Below are 16,920 nucleotides of genomic sequence, written 5' to 3' on the forward strand. Positions count from 1 at the left end.
CACACACTGCCGCGCCGCTGTCTGCGCAGCTCCCCCCTCCCCGGGAGGGGGAAGGGGGAGCCCCAGACCCCCCGCGCCGGCTACCCACACCTCAGTTCTTGAGGCTGGATGTCAAAAACGTGAAAAACCGCTGACCGGAGGGAGGGAGGGATGCCGGGGAGCCTCCGGGACTCACCCAGAAAATGGCGTTTCATTACATTCAACGCTGGTTTTCTGGGGGGAGCCCCGTCGGCTCCCCGGAGCTAACTACCCACAGACGGAAAAAGAGGGACTTACCCGGGAGACGGTCGTCGCTCACTCCTCAACTCGAAGCCGAGACAACTGGCTGCAACCGCCGACCCAAAGCAACACAGGCCCGATGGGGCCCAGGTACATTCACAAGGTAACGAGCAGCCAGGACCCTGTTCGACCGCCAAAATCCCCGCGCCCGAATATCAGACCAAGACATATTCCCAAAGACGGCAGCAAGAGCCGCGAACTTACGAACGTCATGGGCACGGGGAACCCGCGAACAGGGAAGAAGGGAAACCGGATCAACCCACAGCGCATCCCCGGACACAGAAGCCGTGGCGCGTAAATAACGGCGAAGCGCTGCAACCGGACACAAAACATGATGTACCCCCGGTCTGACCAACCAAGCATCAACCACCCATGGACCCCTCCGGAACGCAGCAGTCTCATTCTTCGCCAGAAAAGAAGGAGACGGCTGCAAACGAACAAAACTATCACCACGACCAAAAGAGCAGAAAAACAAAAAGAAAAACAAAACCCCGCAAGAGGACAGCGAACCCCAAGGAACAGAGCCGGCCACGATGTCGGGAATACAAGCTGAGCAGCACCCTGCGCCCCTACCAGTGCAAACTGCCTCTTACCTGCCGGTAACAAGGGAAAACAGAACACCCAAGAGCCCAACAGGCGGCTGAAAAACCAAAAGGTAAAACGGACCAGCAGAGGCAGACCCCGAGGAGCCTGTGGAAGGTGGCCCCAAGCCCCAAGGGCAGTACTTACACCTAGGGAAGGCAGCCCTAGGCGCATGCAGCCCGAGTACTGAAGATAACTCCTGGCTCTCGCACCCACAAAACCAACACCACACGCAAAGCACAGTGCAGTAGCGACACCGGAGCCAGAGCACACGACCATCGCCTATAGCATCAGCCTCAAGAACTGAGGTGTGGGTAGCCGGCGTGGAGGGTCTGGGGCTCCCCCTTCCCCCTCCCGGGGAGGGGGGGGAGCTGCGCAGACAGCGGCACGGCGGTGTGTGACGTCACACTAGTTTGCTTGTTTTCGGTTGGGGAGTTCTATCTACTAGTTCAGCTTTTGGTAGCAATTTTAACCAGAATAGGGGTTTGTTTTGAGGCGCTTACCTTTCTGGGTGCCTGTTCCGGTCGATGGCAGACTTAGAATGCTTTCAACCACACGGGGGCTTCTATAGGCCATTGCTCCCCTTGCCTCTCTGAGGGGGCCCGGTTCTGGCCGTGGTCGCCGGTAGGCCTAAGAACTCCATACACATGACTGATGCCAAAGTCTGACATTAGCATATCAGCCTGGGATAGCTCCAGGGAGCCGACGGGGCTCCCCCCAGATAAGGAGTGGACCAAGTATCCTACCCTGTGGATTGCCAATGTTAACTGGCTGAGCGGGAGTACAGGGCTGTAGTATTGTTCACAGAAACATACTACTGCCTGTCACTGAGGTAAGATTGCAAGAGGGAAATAGGTGAAAAAGATTTAATGTGAGAACACTACATTAGTTACAGGGGCTTTACTCAATGAAACACAAATAAGCACAGTGAACAGTGCATTTACAGCCAGAATTGTCCTGGTTTAATTCGTGCACCAGAACAGAAATGTGTGGTCATGTTTCTTTTGATGGATGCCTTTGTTCACTTAAACAGTAAATAGGTAAATGGGTTGCATCCTGGAAGGTTAGTAATTGGCTTAGATAAGGCTAACAGGATTTCTGACCCCTGACTATTGGAAACCATTTGACAATGTACTCTCAAGACACATGTGAAAAGAAAAGTTAATCTGTGAAATACATCTAAAATAACTTTGAATAAATATTATAGTTTAGGTAACTGACCTTGCTACAGCATCAACACTGCCTGGTATGGCAGTACCAAAGCCTTCCCCAGATTCATAAAGGACTCCAGTAATATCAAGAAGCACACCTTTTATGGGCTGCTTCAGCCATTTTTTTACTGCCGTCATAGAAAAATTCTGAAAATGAAACATTCATCAAGATAATCATGTGACATTTTCATACTTGGAACACTTTCTTAAACTACAATAAAACCCAAACGGCCAAGAAATATAACACCAAGCTAGTTTATCACATTAATTAATTTGTTAATTCAAGTTTGATAATTAATCCAGGATTAATTAATCTTGTCTGTCTCTGGTCTTACCTAAGTAATCACCTAAGTGTACACCGTAGTTACTGGATGAGAGCTACGCTTGTAGTGTCCCATCTTCCCAGCACTGTCAAATAATGCTTTGAAACTACTAACAGTTTTGGCCTCCACCACCTTCTCATTTAAATTGTTCCAACCACTGTTTGCAAAAGAAACTTTCTAATATTTTTTTTGCATCTTTGTTTCCTTAGCTTGAATTTGCATCCTCCCATTCTTGAAATTGTTGGTTTCAGGAATTCCTCTTTGTCAATTCGGTCGATTCCTGTTATTATTTTGTAAGTGTGATCATATAATCTCTGTTTCTTCTATTTTCTAGCATTGGCATATTTAAGAGTTAGCCTCTCCTCATAATTCTTGTTTTTCAGTTCTGGAAGCCATTTTGTAGCATGCCATTGCACCTTTTCCAGTTTATTGATGTGCTTCTTTAGATATGGGCACCATACAACTGCTAGATGTTTCAGTTTTGGTCTCATAAAAGTAATGAACAGTTTCTTTAGTACAGTATTTCACCTTCCATGTAATTAAAAGCAAGTTTAAAGTTGGAAAGTGATGCATATGCTCCTCTCACAATGTTCTTTATGTGTTCCTCTTAACTGTCAATCAACTGTTGTACAGATTCCTGAGTCTGTTGGGCTTTATCACCTCTACATATGAAACTGTGCACGGAGTCTGCCTCCACATCACTGCCTAATGCATTCCATTTAACTACCCTGACACTGAAAAAATGATTTCTAATGTCTATGTGGCTCATTTGGGTACTAAAGTTTACACCTGTGTCCTCTTGTTCATGTTTCACCCATGCTAAATAGTTTGCCTTTGTAACCCTGTCAATTCCACTGAGAATTTTGTAGGTGGTAATCATGTCTCCCGTTACTCTTCTGTCTTCCAGCAATGTGAGGTTTAACTTCCATAGCCTTTCCTCGTAACTCATACCTCTCAGTTCTGGGACTAGTCTGGTAGCATACGCCTGACAGCTGAGTGGACAGCACTTCGGATTCGTAGTCCTGAGGTTCTGGGTTCAATCCCCGGTGGAGGCGGAGACAAATGGGCAAAATGTTTCTTTCACCCTGATGTCCCTGTTACCTAGCAGTATATGGGTACCTGGGAGTTAGACAGCTGCTACGGGCTGCTTCCTGGGGGGGTATAACAAAATGCAGGCCTGGTCGAGGATCGGGCCGCGGGGACGCATGCCCCGAAATCATCTCAAGATAACCTCAAGATACCACTGAATCTTCTCCAACTTAGTCTTGTGTTTAACTAGGTATGGACTCCAGGCTGGAGCAGCATACTCCAGGATTGGTCTGACATAAGTGGTATACAAGGTTCTGAGTGTTTCCTTACACAGGTTTCTAAACGCAGTTCTTATGTTTGCCAATCTAGCATATGCCACTGATGATATCCTTTTGATGTGGGTTTCTGGGGACAGGTTGGTCATAGGTCATAGAATTATATTAAGCCTGTGAGGCACGATTCACCATCCCTGTAACCATGCTGGTGGTGTTACAAAGCTCCTTCTCTCCAGATGTTCTATGAGCATTTTCCTCACTATCTTCTCCATCACCTTGCATGGTATACATGTTAGGGAAACTGGCCTGTAGTTCAGTGCCTCTTGCTTGTCACCCTTTTTGTATATTGGGACTAAATAATAATAATAATAATAATAATAATATTACTAATTGTTATTCACAAGAAGGTACAATGGGTTGGTGAGATTACATAAGATTGGTATTTTTACACTCTTGCAAAGTCACTAACATGCATAGCGTTTCTGGCAGGTCCTTAATCTAACACATCAGGTAAGATGTCAGTTTTTTCATTAGCTGTCTTCTAGATTTCTGGTAGTTCTCATGTTTCCAGGCTATATTTACTATTTGTGTCAGCAGAATCAAGCTACAGTATTTAGCTCTTGGACCCCACCTTTCTTACCAATCTCTTTTTCCTCTATTATGTCTACTACATATATTTCTAACACATGCATACACACACACACGTGTGGAAAAAGGCTAACAAAGTTCCAATCTACAAAAGTGGCAGCAGAGAAGACCCCCTTAATTATAGACCTGTATCACTGACAAGTGTAATAGTCAAAATATTGGAAAAAATAATTAAAACTAAATGGGTAGAACACCTGGAGACAAACAATATAATATCAGATCGTCAGTATGGTTTTTGCTCTGGAAGATCCTGTGCAACAAATTTGCTCAGTTTCAATGATCAAGCCACAGAGATTTTACCGGAAAGGGATGGTTGGGTTGACTGCATCTATCTGGACCTAAAAAAAGGCTTTCGACAGAATTCCACATAAAAGGTTGTTCTGGAAATTAGAACACATTGGAGGGGGTGACAGGTAATCTTCTAACATGGATGACAAATTTTCTGACTGATAGAAAAATGAGGGCAGTAATAAGAGGAAGTGTATCGGACTGGAAAAATGTCACAAGCGGAGTACCATAGGGTTCAGTTCTTGCACCGGTAATGTTCATTGTCTACATAAACGATCTACCAGATGGAATACAGAATTATATGAACATGTTTGCTGATGATGCTAAGATAATAGGGAAGATAAGTAACTTAGATGATTGGCATACCCTTCAAGAAGACCTGGATAAAATAAGTATATGGAGCAACACTTGGCAAATGGAATTTAATGTAAATAAATGCCATGTTATGGAATGTGGAATAGGAGAACATAGACCCCACACAATCTATAAACTATGTGAGAAATCTTTAAAGAAGTCTGAAAAAGAAAGAGATCTAGGTGTGGTTCTAAACAAAAAACTATCACCTGAGGATCATATTAAGAACATTGTGCGAGGGGCCTATGCTACACTTTCAAACTTCAGAATTGCTTTTTAATACATGGATGGCAAAATACTAAAGAAACTATTCACAACTTTTGTTAGACCAATGCTGGAATATGCAGCAGTTGTATGGTGCCCATATCTAAAAAAGCACATCAACAAACTGGAAAAGGTGCAAAGACATGCCACTAGGAGGCTCCCAAAACTGAAGGATAAGAGTTACAAGGAGAGGTTACAGGCATTAAATATGCCTAAACTAGAAGACAGAGGAAAAAGAGGTGATATGATCACTACATACAAAATAGTAACAGTAATTGATAAAATTAATAGGGAAGATTTCCCAAGACCTGGAACTTCAAGAACAAGAGGTTATAGATATAAACTAGCTAAACAAAGATGCCGAAGAAATATAAGGAAATTCACTTTCGCAAACAGAGTGGTAGATGGTTGGAACAAGTTAGGTGAGAAGGTGGTGGAGGCCAAAACCGTTAGTAGTTTCAAAGCGTTATACTACAAAGAGTGCTGGGAAGATGGGACACCACAAGCATAGCTCTCATCCTGTAACTACACTTAGGTAATTACACACACGTCCCCAGGAAGCAGCCCATAGTAGGGCTGTTCATGAAGCCGACATCCATCACCATATACCAGCCAAAAAAGGTAAATGCGTAGAGCACCATAGAAAAGCAAGATTGGCTTTTGCCAGAAGATATGTCAAGGAAAATCTCGATTACTGAGCTCGTGCAATCTTCAGTGATGAGAAGATATTCACATCAGTAAATCATGGCAGATTACACTGCTATATTTGTAGCCTTCTGTTTAACTTTGTTTCAATCTTTGTACAAGTCCGAAGAGTTGTTTTCAGTATTTTTATTTTATGTTTATTTTTGTGTTATATTATAGCGAACAAAGTCAAGTTGTATGTAAACTGTTATAGTAATTTGTTTTGTTTATTTGGTTTATATTTTATAATTTAGTTTATTTTTATAATTAGTTTATATTTTCTACTTTTTCTGATTCTTTAATTCCTGTCCTCATACTCACACCGCTACATGTAGCATTTTAAAAACACTACAATCACTTTCTGTGGTTGATTATTCAATAAATCACTGAACTATATGTTTAACAGATCTCTAACCCTGTCCATGGAGGACAGAAGAAAATGTACACATGCAGGTTAGCATTGCAAATGTGCGGCCACGTTGATGGTAGAACAAAAAATACCGCAAAAGCAAATGCGGTATTTGCTTTTTATGCCAACGTGAAGCATACCACCTGATGGGTATGACCACAGTACCTGCTCACATAACAAAATGCATGTGTACAATTTGGCCATACCCCAATTAAAACTGGATATTAGTAACATCATACACAAGACAGTTTACAAATGGATATAAAACCTACCTAACTTTTCATAACTTAACATGAACCAACATAAACAACCTAATTCAATCGAGCATAACCTAAATTAATACATACATCCTAACTAAATAATATATACAGTTTTAACAAAGAGGAAAACGAGCTTTGTCAAACTGTCTTTTGCAATATTTGACCATAAACCTATTATAGGGACTGGTGCCAAGCCTGCACACACAAACATCACCTCATGAGACCAGGAAGCATGGCAGAATTTACAAAATTATACTGTTGAAAAGTACAGATGCAACATGTATGCTGAGCGAGAACTCTATCAACGTCAAATGCTCAAGACTTTTTCAACATTCTCCCTTTACATATAAGAGGCATAACTGAGTAAACTTTTATGGTGTTTAAAAAAGACTTGATAAACACCTCCAAAGGATAGCTGATCAGCCAGACTGTGATTCATATGCCAGGTTGCGATAATGAATAATGATAATGATAATGAATAATGATAATGATAATGAATAATAATTCATTATTATTCATACTGGAGCCTGACAGGCTCCAGTATGTTTCTGTGACTAATTCAATTTCTCTCACCCTACCCATCAACTTCCTCAAAGCAGCATACTTGGCCCTCTCCTCTTTCTCATCTACATTAATGACCTTCCAAATAACTCCCAAAACCTCAAACCAATTCTATTTGCTGACGACACAACCTTCCTTTACTCTAGTCCTGACCCCCTTGCTCTAAATGTCACAGTGAATACTGAGCTAAATAAAGTCCATCTCTGGCTAACTGCCAACAAACTCACCCTCAACATTGACAAAACTTTCTATATTTTGTTTGGCAATTAATCCTCAAATCAACTAAATCTTAGGATAAATAATACCCAAATTTGTAACAAATTAGATGGCAAATTCCTTGGCATTTTCATTGACCACAAGCTGAATTTCCAGGGACACATTCTAAATATATCAAAAAAAGTTTCAAAAACTGTTGGCATTCTTTCTAAGATCAGATATTATGTACCCCGCCCTGCCCTGGTGACTCTCTATTACTCCCTTATCTATCCATATCTCAACTATGGTATTTGTGCTTGGGGCTCTACTACCCAAAATCATTTACGTCCTCTAATTACTCAACACAAAGCTGCTATTAGGACAATATCCAACTCTGGCCCCAGACATCACTCGGTACCCCTACTCAAATCTCTGAATATGTTAGATATTAAGTCACTGCACATTCTCTCATGTGTATTATACATATATAAAACGCTAAACTGTAATGCCAATCCTGACCTCAAAAGCTTCATAGAAGGTTGTAACAGAACCCATGAGCACCACACCAGAAATAAATACAGTTTTGATATTCCTAGAGTACGACTTAATCAAACTAGAAATGCTCTACAAATCAAGGGACCCAGATTGTGGAATGACCTTCCCAACCATGTTAAAGACTGTACGTCTCTCTCAACCAGTTTAAGGTAAAAACGAAGCTATACCTAATAAATTCCCTGTAACCTACCTTACCCCTCTATTGTCAACCAATGTCTGTTTTTTTTAAATGGCGCTGTTTGTCGACAGAATTGTATTTGTGCTGCTTTTTCAGCCATGTTCCCCCCTTTTTTATCTCTTTTTTTTATTTGTTCTCAACTCATTTTATTCTTTATGCTCAATTAGTATTAAGCTTTAGTCATTTAAGTTTTTCATGCCCGAAACGCTTTGCATAATAGTGGCTTTCGGCATTGTATGTACTAGCTCTATCTATAAATTCATCAATATTTGTATCACCCCTTGTGTGTATGTACTTTACCTGAATAAACATTTGAATTTGAATTTTGAATTTTTAGGTGAATACCTAGGGTCCTTCTAATTACCACAAGCTACCACAAGCAACACAAGCTTCACAAAGCTTCCTGGCAATACATTAGTAATGAATAAATATGATATGTTAGGTTAGGCTGACCTAACCAAACCTAACCTAACCGATGCTTGGATCGTCGACTTGATTTGGCGTCACCAGCTTTTTTTTTTTTTTTTTTGAGATATATACAAGAGTTGTTACATTCTTGTATAGCCACTAGTACGCGTAGCGTTTCGGGCAGGTCCCTGGAATACGATCCCCGCCGCGAAGAATGGTTGTTACAACCAAGTACACATTTTACTGTTGAGTTAAACAGAGGCTACAGTTAAGGATTTGCGCCCAGTAAATCCTCCCCGGCCAGGATACGAACCCATGACAAAGCGCTCGCGGAACGCCGGGCGAGTGTCTTACCACTGCACCACGGAGACTGGTGAAGACTGGAGACTGGAGCTCTTTATTTTTGTCTAATTTCTTTATAAAAAGATACTTTTTCAGATTAAAATTATGTTTTTTCGTGTTGTACATTCAGCACCAACATTATAATGAGTAAATATATCATATTTATTCATTACTAACGTATTGCCAGGAAGCTTTGTGAAGCTTCATGCCCGAAACGCTTTGCGTAATAGTGGCTTTAGGCATTGTATGTACTAGCTCTACCTATAAGTCAAACAATCCTTGTAAATATTTATTGTATGTATGTACCTTACCTAAATAAAATTGTATTGTATTGTATTGTATTGCTTGTGGTAATTAGACGGACCGAATACCTAGTAGGGAGTAGGTACCCAGGAGTTAGTGAGCTTGTTGTAGGGGGATGTATCCTGGACGGGGTCAGTAATTCGACCCTGAGGGAGGGACCTAATCTCTACTGTATGTATAAATTGGCTGCCTGTCCCCTGGCACAATGAATTATTAGTATAACTCATAAATAATTCAGGTAAATATGGCAGGAAGGTTCACCTGTTTACACTATCAGCTGACTCCAGTGTTGCCAAGTCCTCGCTCCCTAACACTCCCAAAACCTTCTCCAGCGTCTAAATTATCTCCAGCTTTTAAATCAAAGAAAAATTCGAATAATAAACAATAACATCGACTGTATTAAAAATCGACTGTAATGTTTTTATTAACAAGCTATATTAACATATTCTATATGAAGGATTGTGAATGTAAAAACACTAATGTTCAATGTACCTTCTCCTAAACTAACAACCTTCTTGTAAATAAATAAGTAAATAAATAAACTAAATAAGGAAAATAAATAAATTACAAAGTAGGAATATTGGAAACTAGTTCTTGATCTACACTGTAATATCTCATAGAATATGGTAGCAGCACGTTTCTGTAATTACCTAAGTGTAATTACCTAAGTGTAGTTACAGGATGAGAGCTACGCTCGTGGTGTCCCGTCTTCCCAGCACTCTTTGTCATATAACGCTTTGAAACTACTGACGGTCTTGGCCTCCACCACCTTCTCACTTAACTTGTTCCAACCGTCTACCACTCTATTTGCGAAGGTGAATTTTCTTATATTTCTTCGGCATCTGTGTTTAGCTAGTTTAAATCTATGACCTCTTGTTCTTGAAGTTCCAGGTCTCAGGAAGTCTTCCCTGTCGATTTTGTCAATTCCTGTTACTATTTTGTATGTAGTGATCATATCACCTCTTTTTCTTCTGTCTTCTAGTTTTGGCATATTTAATGCTTCTAACCTCTCCTCGTAGCTCTTGCCCTTCAGTTCTGGGAGCCACTTAGTAGCATGTCTTTGCACCTTTTCCAGTTTGTTGATGTGCTTCTTAAGATATGGGCACCACACAACAGCTGCATATTCTAGCTTTGGCCTAACAAAAGTCATGAACAATTTCTTTAGTATATCGCCATCCATGTATTTAAATGCAATTCTGAAGTTAGAAAGCATAGCATAGGCTCCTTGCACAATATTCTTTATGTGGTCCTCAGGTGATAGTTTTCTATCTAGAACCACTCCTAGATCTCTTTCTTTATCAGAATTCTTTAAAGATTTCTCACATAATATATAGGTTGTGTGGGGTCTATGTTCTCCTATTCCACATTCCATAACATGACATTTATTAACATTAAATTCCATTTGCCAAGTGGTGCTCCATATACTTATTTTGTCCAGGTCTTTTTGAAGGGCATGACAGTCATCTAAATTTCTTATCCTTCCTATGTGTATACCTAATTTTGTTAACAAAAAAAGGGGGGATGGTCGAACCTCTTCTCACCCCTCCGGGCCCCCTCCGGGCCCCCTCCGGGCCCCCTCCATTCCCAACCCCAACTGAGAGCCACGGAAAGTTAGTTTAGTTTATTTATTATGCACCCCATACCCATCTGTTGGGCGGTAGTGGAAAGGGTTACAGAGGCACATAATGGGCCCAGGGACTGAACCCCACAGTTCATTTAGCTAATGCTTCATCATCTGTCAAGCACCAAGTGCACCACAGGGCCAGACGACAGGTGTATGTTCAACCTGCGGCTGCCAGTCAGGTGCCAGGAACCTGCCTCCTGGAGGTGTTGACACAACACTCGCCATACCCTTCACACCACCATGAAGAGCAGTTGCCAAATGCTGCCATCAGTCCCACTCGCTGCTCAGAGCCATCTGGAGGTGATGTTCTCTCCAGCTGGCTGCCAAACTCACCACCTTTAAATTACGAAGTGCACAATGGGACCGGTGCCAGACCGAAGACTCGTGCCATCTTCCCAGCTCCCCCAAAAGCACCAGCCCCTGATGTAGAGTGGCATATGATCGGGATTCCTCCCTTGCTCCTAACTAATTCTATTGCTGTCCTGAATCTCTGTATTAGTTCCTCACTCCTAACTCGCCCAACATCATTACCCCCTGCACTAATACAAATAATGGGTTTGTTCCCATTTCCCGTCATAATATCATTCATGTTTCCAACAATATCACCAATACCAGCTCCCGGATAGCAAACCCTTAACCTGTTTCCATTATCTCTGGCACAAAACGTTGTCTAAATACCTCACCTGGGAATCTCCCACAACCAAAATTCGCTTCGTTCCTCCCTTTTCCTTTAGGGCACTTTGAGGGACCTGCGCTTCATTGTTCCTCGTTGCTTTGCCTTTGCCTCCTCGTTGAACTACAGGTTCGCCACAGCACTCGTCATAAGAACATAAGAACATAAGAACAAAGGCAACTGCAGAAGGCCTGTTGGCCCATACGAGGCAGCTCCTATTCTATAACCACCCAATCCCACTCATATACTTGTCCAACCCGTGCTTGAAACAATCGAGGGACCCCACCTCCACAATGTTACGCGGCAATTGGTTCCACAAATCAACAACCCTGTTACTGAACCAGTATTTACCCAAGTCTTTCCTAAATCTAAACTTATCCAATTTATACCCATTGTTTCGTGTTCTGTCCTGTGTTGATACTTTTAATACCCTATTAATATCCCCCCGGTTATGTCCATTCATCCACTTGTAAACCTCTATCATGTCACCCCTAACTCTTCGCCTTTCCAGTGAATGCAACTTAAGCTTTGTTAATCTTTCTTCATATGAAAGATTTCTAATTTGGGGAATTAACTTAGTCATCCTACGCTGGACACGTTCAAGTGAATTTATATCCATTCTATAATATGGCGACCAAAACTGAACTGCATAATCTAAATGGGGCCTAACTAGAGCAAGATATAGCTTGAGAACCACACCAGGTGTCTTGTTACTAACGCTGCGATTAATAAATCCAAGTGTCCGATTTGCCTTATTACGAACATTTATGCATTGATCCTTTTGTTTTAAATTCTTACTAATCATAACTCCCAGATCCCTTTCGCAATCCGACTTCGCAATCACAACACCATCTAGCTCGTATCTTGTAACTCTATCATCATTACCTAAACTCAGAACTTTCGTCCTCTAACACATCAAATGCGTTAGAAGTCCTTAGGCTTTTAGGTGTCGGTTTTGCCAAGGTCTTCTTTACATCCCTGTCCTTTACAACTTGCCAAGACGAGGTTTTTTTAACACTGGTCGCCTCCTTTGTTTCTTCCTGATGTTGTTTCAGCTACATAAGAACATAAGAACAAAGGTAACTGCAGAAGGCCTATTGGCCCATTCGAGGCAGCTCCTATTCTATAACCATCCAATCCCACTCATATACTTGTCCAATCCGCGCTTGAAACAATCGAGGGACCCCACCTCCACCACGTTACGCGGCAATTGGTTCCACAAATCAACAACCCTGTTACTGAACCAGTATTTACCCAAGTCTTTCCTAAATCTAAACTTATCCAATTTATACCCATTGTTTCGTGTTCTGTCCTGTGTTGATACTTTTAATACCCTATTAATATCCCCCTTGTTATGTCCATTCACCCACTTGTAAACCTCTATCATGTCGCCCCTAACTCTTCGCCTTTCCAAACGAACATAAGAACATAAGAACAAAGGTAACTGCAGAAGGCCTATTGGCCCATACAAGGCAGCTCCTATTCTATAACCACCCAATCCCACTCATATACTTGTCCAACCCGTGCTTGAAACAATCGAGGGACCCCACCTCCACAATGTTACGCGGCAATTGGTTCCACAAATCAACAACCCTGTTACTGAACCAGTATTTACCCAAGTCTTTCCTAAATCTAAACTTATCCAATTTATATCCATTGTTTCGTGTTCTGTCCTGTGTTGATACTTTTAATACCCTATTAATATCCCCCCGGTTATGTCCATTCATCCACTTGTAAACCTCTATCATGTCACCCCTAACTCTTCGCCTTTCCAGTGAATGCAACTTAAGCTTTGTTAATCTTTCTTCATATGAAAGATTTCTAATTTGGGGAATTAACTTAGTCATCCTACGCTGGACACGTTCAAGTGAATTTATATCCATTCTATAATATGGCGACCAAAACTGAACTGCATAATCTAAATGGGGCCTAACTAGAGCAAGATATAGCTTGAGAACCACACCAGGTGTCTTGTTACTAACGCTGCGATTAATAAATCCAAGTGTCCGATTTGCCTTATTACGAACATTTATGCATTGATCCTTTTGTTTTAAATTCTTACTAATCATAACTCCCAGATCCCTTTCGCAATCCGACTTCGCAATCACAACACCATCTAGCTCGTATCTTGTAACTCTATCATCATTACCTAACCTCAGAACTTTACATTTATCAGCATTAAACTGCATCTGCCAATCCTTTGACCATTTCAAAACCCTATCTAGATCAACTTGAAGTGATAGTGAGTCCTCCTCCGAATTAATTTCCCTACCGATTTTCGTATCATCGGCAAATTTGCAAATGTTGCTACTCAAACCTGAATCTAAATCATTTATATATATTATAAACAACAGAGGTCCCAGGACAGAGCCTTGAGGCACTCCACTTACAACATTTTCCCACTCTGACTTGATTCCATTTATACTAACTCTCTGTTTCCTTTGGTATAGCCATGCCCTAATCCAGCTTAATATAGCACCCCCAATACCATGAGACTCTATTTTTTTAATCAGTCTTTCATGTGGCACTGTATCAAAAGCTTTGCTAAAGTCAAGGTATACAACATCGCAATCCTTACCACTATCAACTGCCTCAACAATGCTAGAATAAAAAGATAACAAATTTGTTAAACATGAACGGCCATTTATAAAACCATGTTGCGACTCAATTATTAATTTATGTTTTTCAAGATGAAGACGAATTTTATTTGCTATTATAGATTCGAGTAACTTTCCCACAATAGACGTTAGGCTAATTGGTCGATAGTTAGACGCAAGTGATCTATCTCCTTTCTTAAAAACTGGTATCACATTAGCAACTTTCCAAAACTCTGGCACTCTGCCTGACTCTATTGATTTATTAAATATGGTTGACAGTGGGTCACAAAGCTCCTCTTTGCATTCTTTAAGCACCCTAGCAAACACTTCATCCGGCCCTGGGGATTTGTTTGGTTTGAGTTTTACTATTTGTTTAAGAACATCCTCCCTGGTAACTGCTAAACTCGTCAACCTGTCCTCGTCCCCACCCACATAGACTTGTTCGGCTGAAGGCATATTGTTAAGTTCAATATGCGAAGCTGGTACGAAGGAGGTACGAAGGAGGTACGAAGCTGTCGTACCTCCTCCCGTAGCGAATCCAGCTCTGTCCTCAGAGCTCCAAGTAAATTCACCAGTTCCTTCACTAATCCTTCCATTATTGCTGTAATAATATTACTACAATCGGAGCTCCAGCTAACACAACCTCTCACTGTGACAGCACCTGACACAACCTCTCACTGTGACAGCACCAAAGGACAGATTCCAGTGAATGCAATTTAAGCTTTGTTAATCTTTCTTCATGGTGTTGAGATTGCGAAAGGGATCTGGGAGTTATGATTAGTAAGAATTTAAAACCATAGGATCAATGCATGAATGTTCGTAATAAGGCAACTAGGACACTGGGATTTATTAATCGCAGCGTTAGTAACAAGACACCTGGTGTGGTTCTTCAGCTATATCTTGCTCTGGTTAGGCCCTATTTAGATTATGCAGTTCAGTTTTGGTCGCCGTACTATAGAATGGATAAAAATTCACTTGAACGTGTCCAGCGTAGGATGACAAAGTTAATTCCCCAAATTAGAAGTCTTTCATATAAAGAAAGATTAACAAAGCTTAAGTTGCATTCACTGGAAAGGCGAAGAGTTAGGGGTGACATGATAGAGGTTAACAAGTGGATGAATGGACATAACAAAGGGGATATTAATAGGGTATTAAAAGTATCAACTCAAGACAGAACACGAAACAATGGGTATAAATTGGATAAGTTTAGATTTAGGAAAGACTTGGGTAAATACTGGTTCGGTAACAGGGTTGTTGATTTGTGGAACCAATTACTGCGTAACGTGGTGGAGGTGGGGTCCCTCGATTGTTTCAAGCACGGGTTGGACATGCATATGAGTGGGATTGGGTGGTTATAGATAGGAGCTGCCTCGTATGGGCCAATAGGCCTTCTGCAGTTACCTTTGTTCTTATGTTCTTATATGAAAGATTTCTAATTTGGGGACTTAACGTTGTCATCCTACGCTGGACACGTTCAAGTGAATTTATATCCATTCTATAGTACGGCGACCAAAACTAAACTGCATAATCTAAATAGGGCCTAACCAGAGCAAGATATAGCTGAAGAACTACACCAGGTGTCTTGTTACTAACGCTTCGATTAATAAATCCCAGTGTCCTAGTTGCCTTATTACGAACATTCATGCATTGATCCTATGGTTTTAAATTCTTACTAATCATAATTCCCAGATACCTTTCGCAATCCGACTTCGCAATCTCAACACCATCCAGCTCGTATCTTGTAACTCTATCATCATTACCTAGCCTCAGAACTTTACATTTATCAGCATTAAACTGCATCTGCCAATCTTTTGACCATTTAACAATCCTATTTAGATCGACTTGAAGTGATAGTGAGTCTTCTTCCGCGTTAATTTCCCTACCGATTTTTGTATCAGCGGCAAATTTGCAAATGTTGCAACCCGTTCTCGCACTTTCTTACAGTCAATATTGACTTTTTAAATAAGTGCATATATGATATACTAATTTATTGTGAATATTTTAGTTTACCTTGAAAAGCTTCATAGAAAACACCAACCTTACCAAACCTTCTTAGTATGTTAAGATAAGCATCTTATTGCTTCGTAATTACAATTATTACTTAGCCTATACCTATAATACGTTAAGTAGGTTGACCAGACCACACACTAGAAGTTGAAGGGACATAAGAACATAAGAACATAAGAACAAAGGAACAAAGGTCAGAAGGCCTATTGGCCCATACGAGGCAGCTCCTATTCTATAACCACCCAATCCCACTCATATACTTGTCCAACCCGTGCTTGAAACAATCGAGGGACCCCACCTCCACAATGTTACGCGGCAATTGGTTCCACAAATCAACAACCCTGTTACTGAACCAGTATTTACCCAAGTCTTTCCTAAATCTAAACTTATCCAATTTATATCCATTGTTTCGTGTTCTGTCCTGTGTTGATACTTTTAATACCCTATTAATATCCCCCCGGTTATGTCCATTCATCCACTTGTAAACCTCTATCACGTCACCCCTAACTCTTCGCCTTTCCAGTGAATGCAACTTAAGCTTTGTTAATCTTTCTTCATATGAAAGATTTCTAATTTGGGGAATTAACTTAGTCATCCTACGCTGGACACGTTCAAGTGAATTTATATCCATTCTATAATATGGCGACCAAAACTGAACTGCATAATCTAAATGGGGCCTAACTAGAGCAAGATATAGCTTGAGAACCACACCAGGTGTCTTGTTACTAACGCTGCGATTAATAAATCCAAGTGTCCGATTTGCCTTATTACGAACATTTATGCATTGATCCTTTTGTTTTAAATTCTTACTAATCATAACTCCCAGATCCCTTTCGCAATCCGACTTCGCAATCACAACACCATCTAGCTC

General features: G+C 41.0%; 1 protein-coding gene across 2 annotated transcripts in view; it reads right to left on the reverse strand.

The window, feature by feature from the left end:
- The window catches only part of LOC123760136 (phospholysine phosphohistidine inorganic pyrophosphate phosphatase), a 35,189-nt gene extending 25,672 nt beyond the window's left edge, over positions 1 to 9,517 (reverse strand). Inside the window, exons 1-2 of one of the 2 annotated variants that reach the window (XM_045745642.2) lie at positions 9,410 to 9,517; positions 2,083 to 2,219 (exon numbers count right to left, since the gene is read on the reverse strand). In XM_045745642.2, coding sequence (XP_045601598.1) covers positions 2,083 to 2,210 — 128 coding nt within the window. In that variant the 5' untranslated portion in view covers positions 2,211 to 2,219; positions 9,410 to 9,517. The other variant, XM_069325458.1, reaches the window with a different exon arrangement.
- Between the last annotated feature and the right edge of the window lie 7,403 nt (positions 9,518 to 16,920).

Source organism: Procambarus clarkii, chromosome 16, assembly GCF_040958095.1.
Source record: "Procambarus clarkii isolate CNS0578487 chromosome 16, FALCON_Pclarkii_2.0, whole genome shotgun sequence".
Lineage (NCBI taxonomy): Eukaryota > Metazoa > Arthropoda > Malacostraca > Decapoda > Cambaridae > Procambarus > Procambarus clarkii.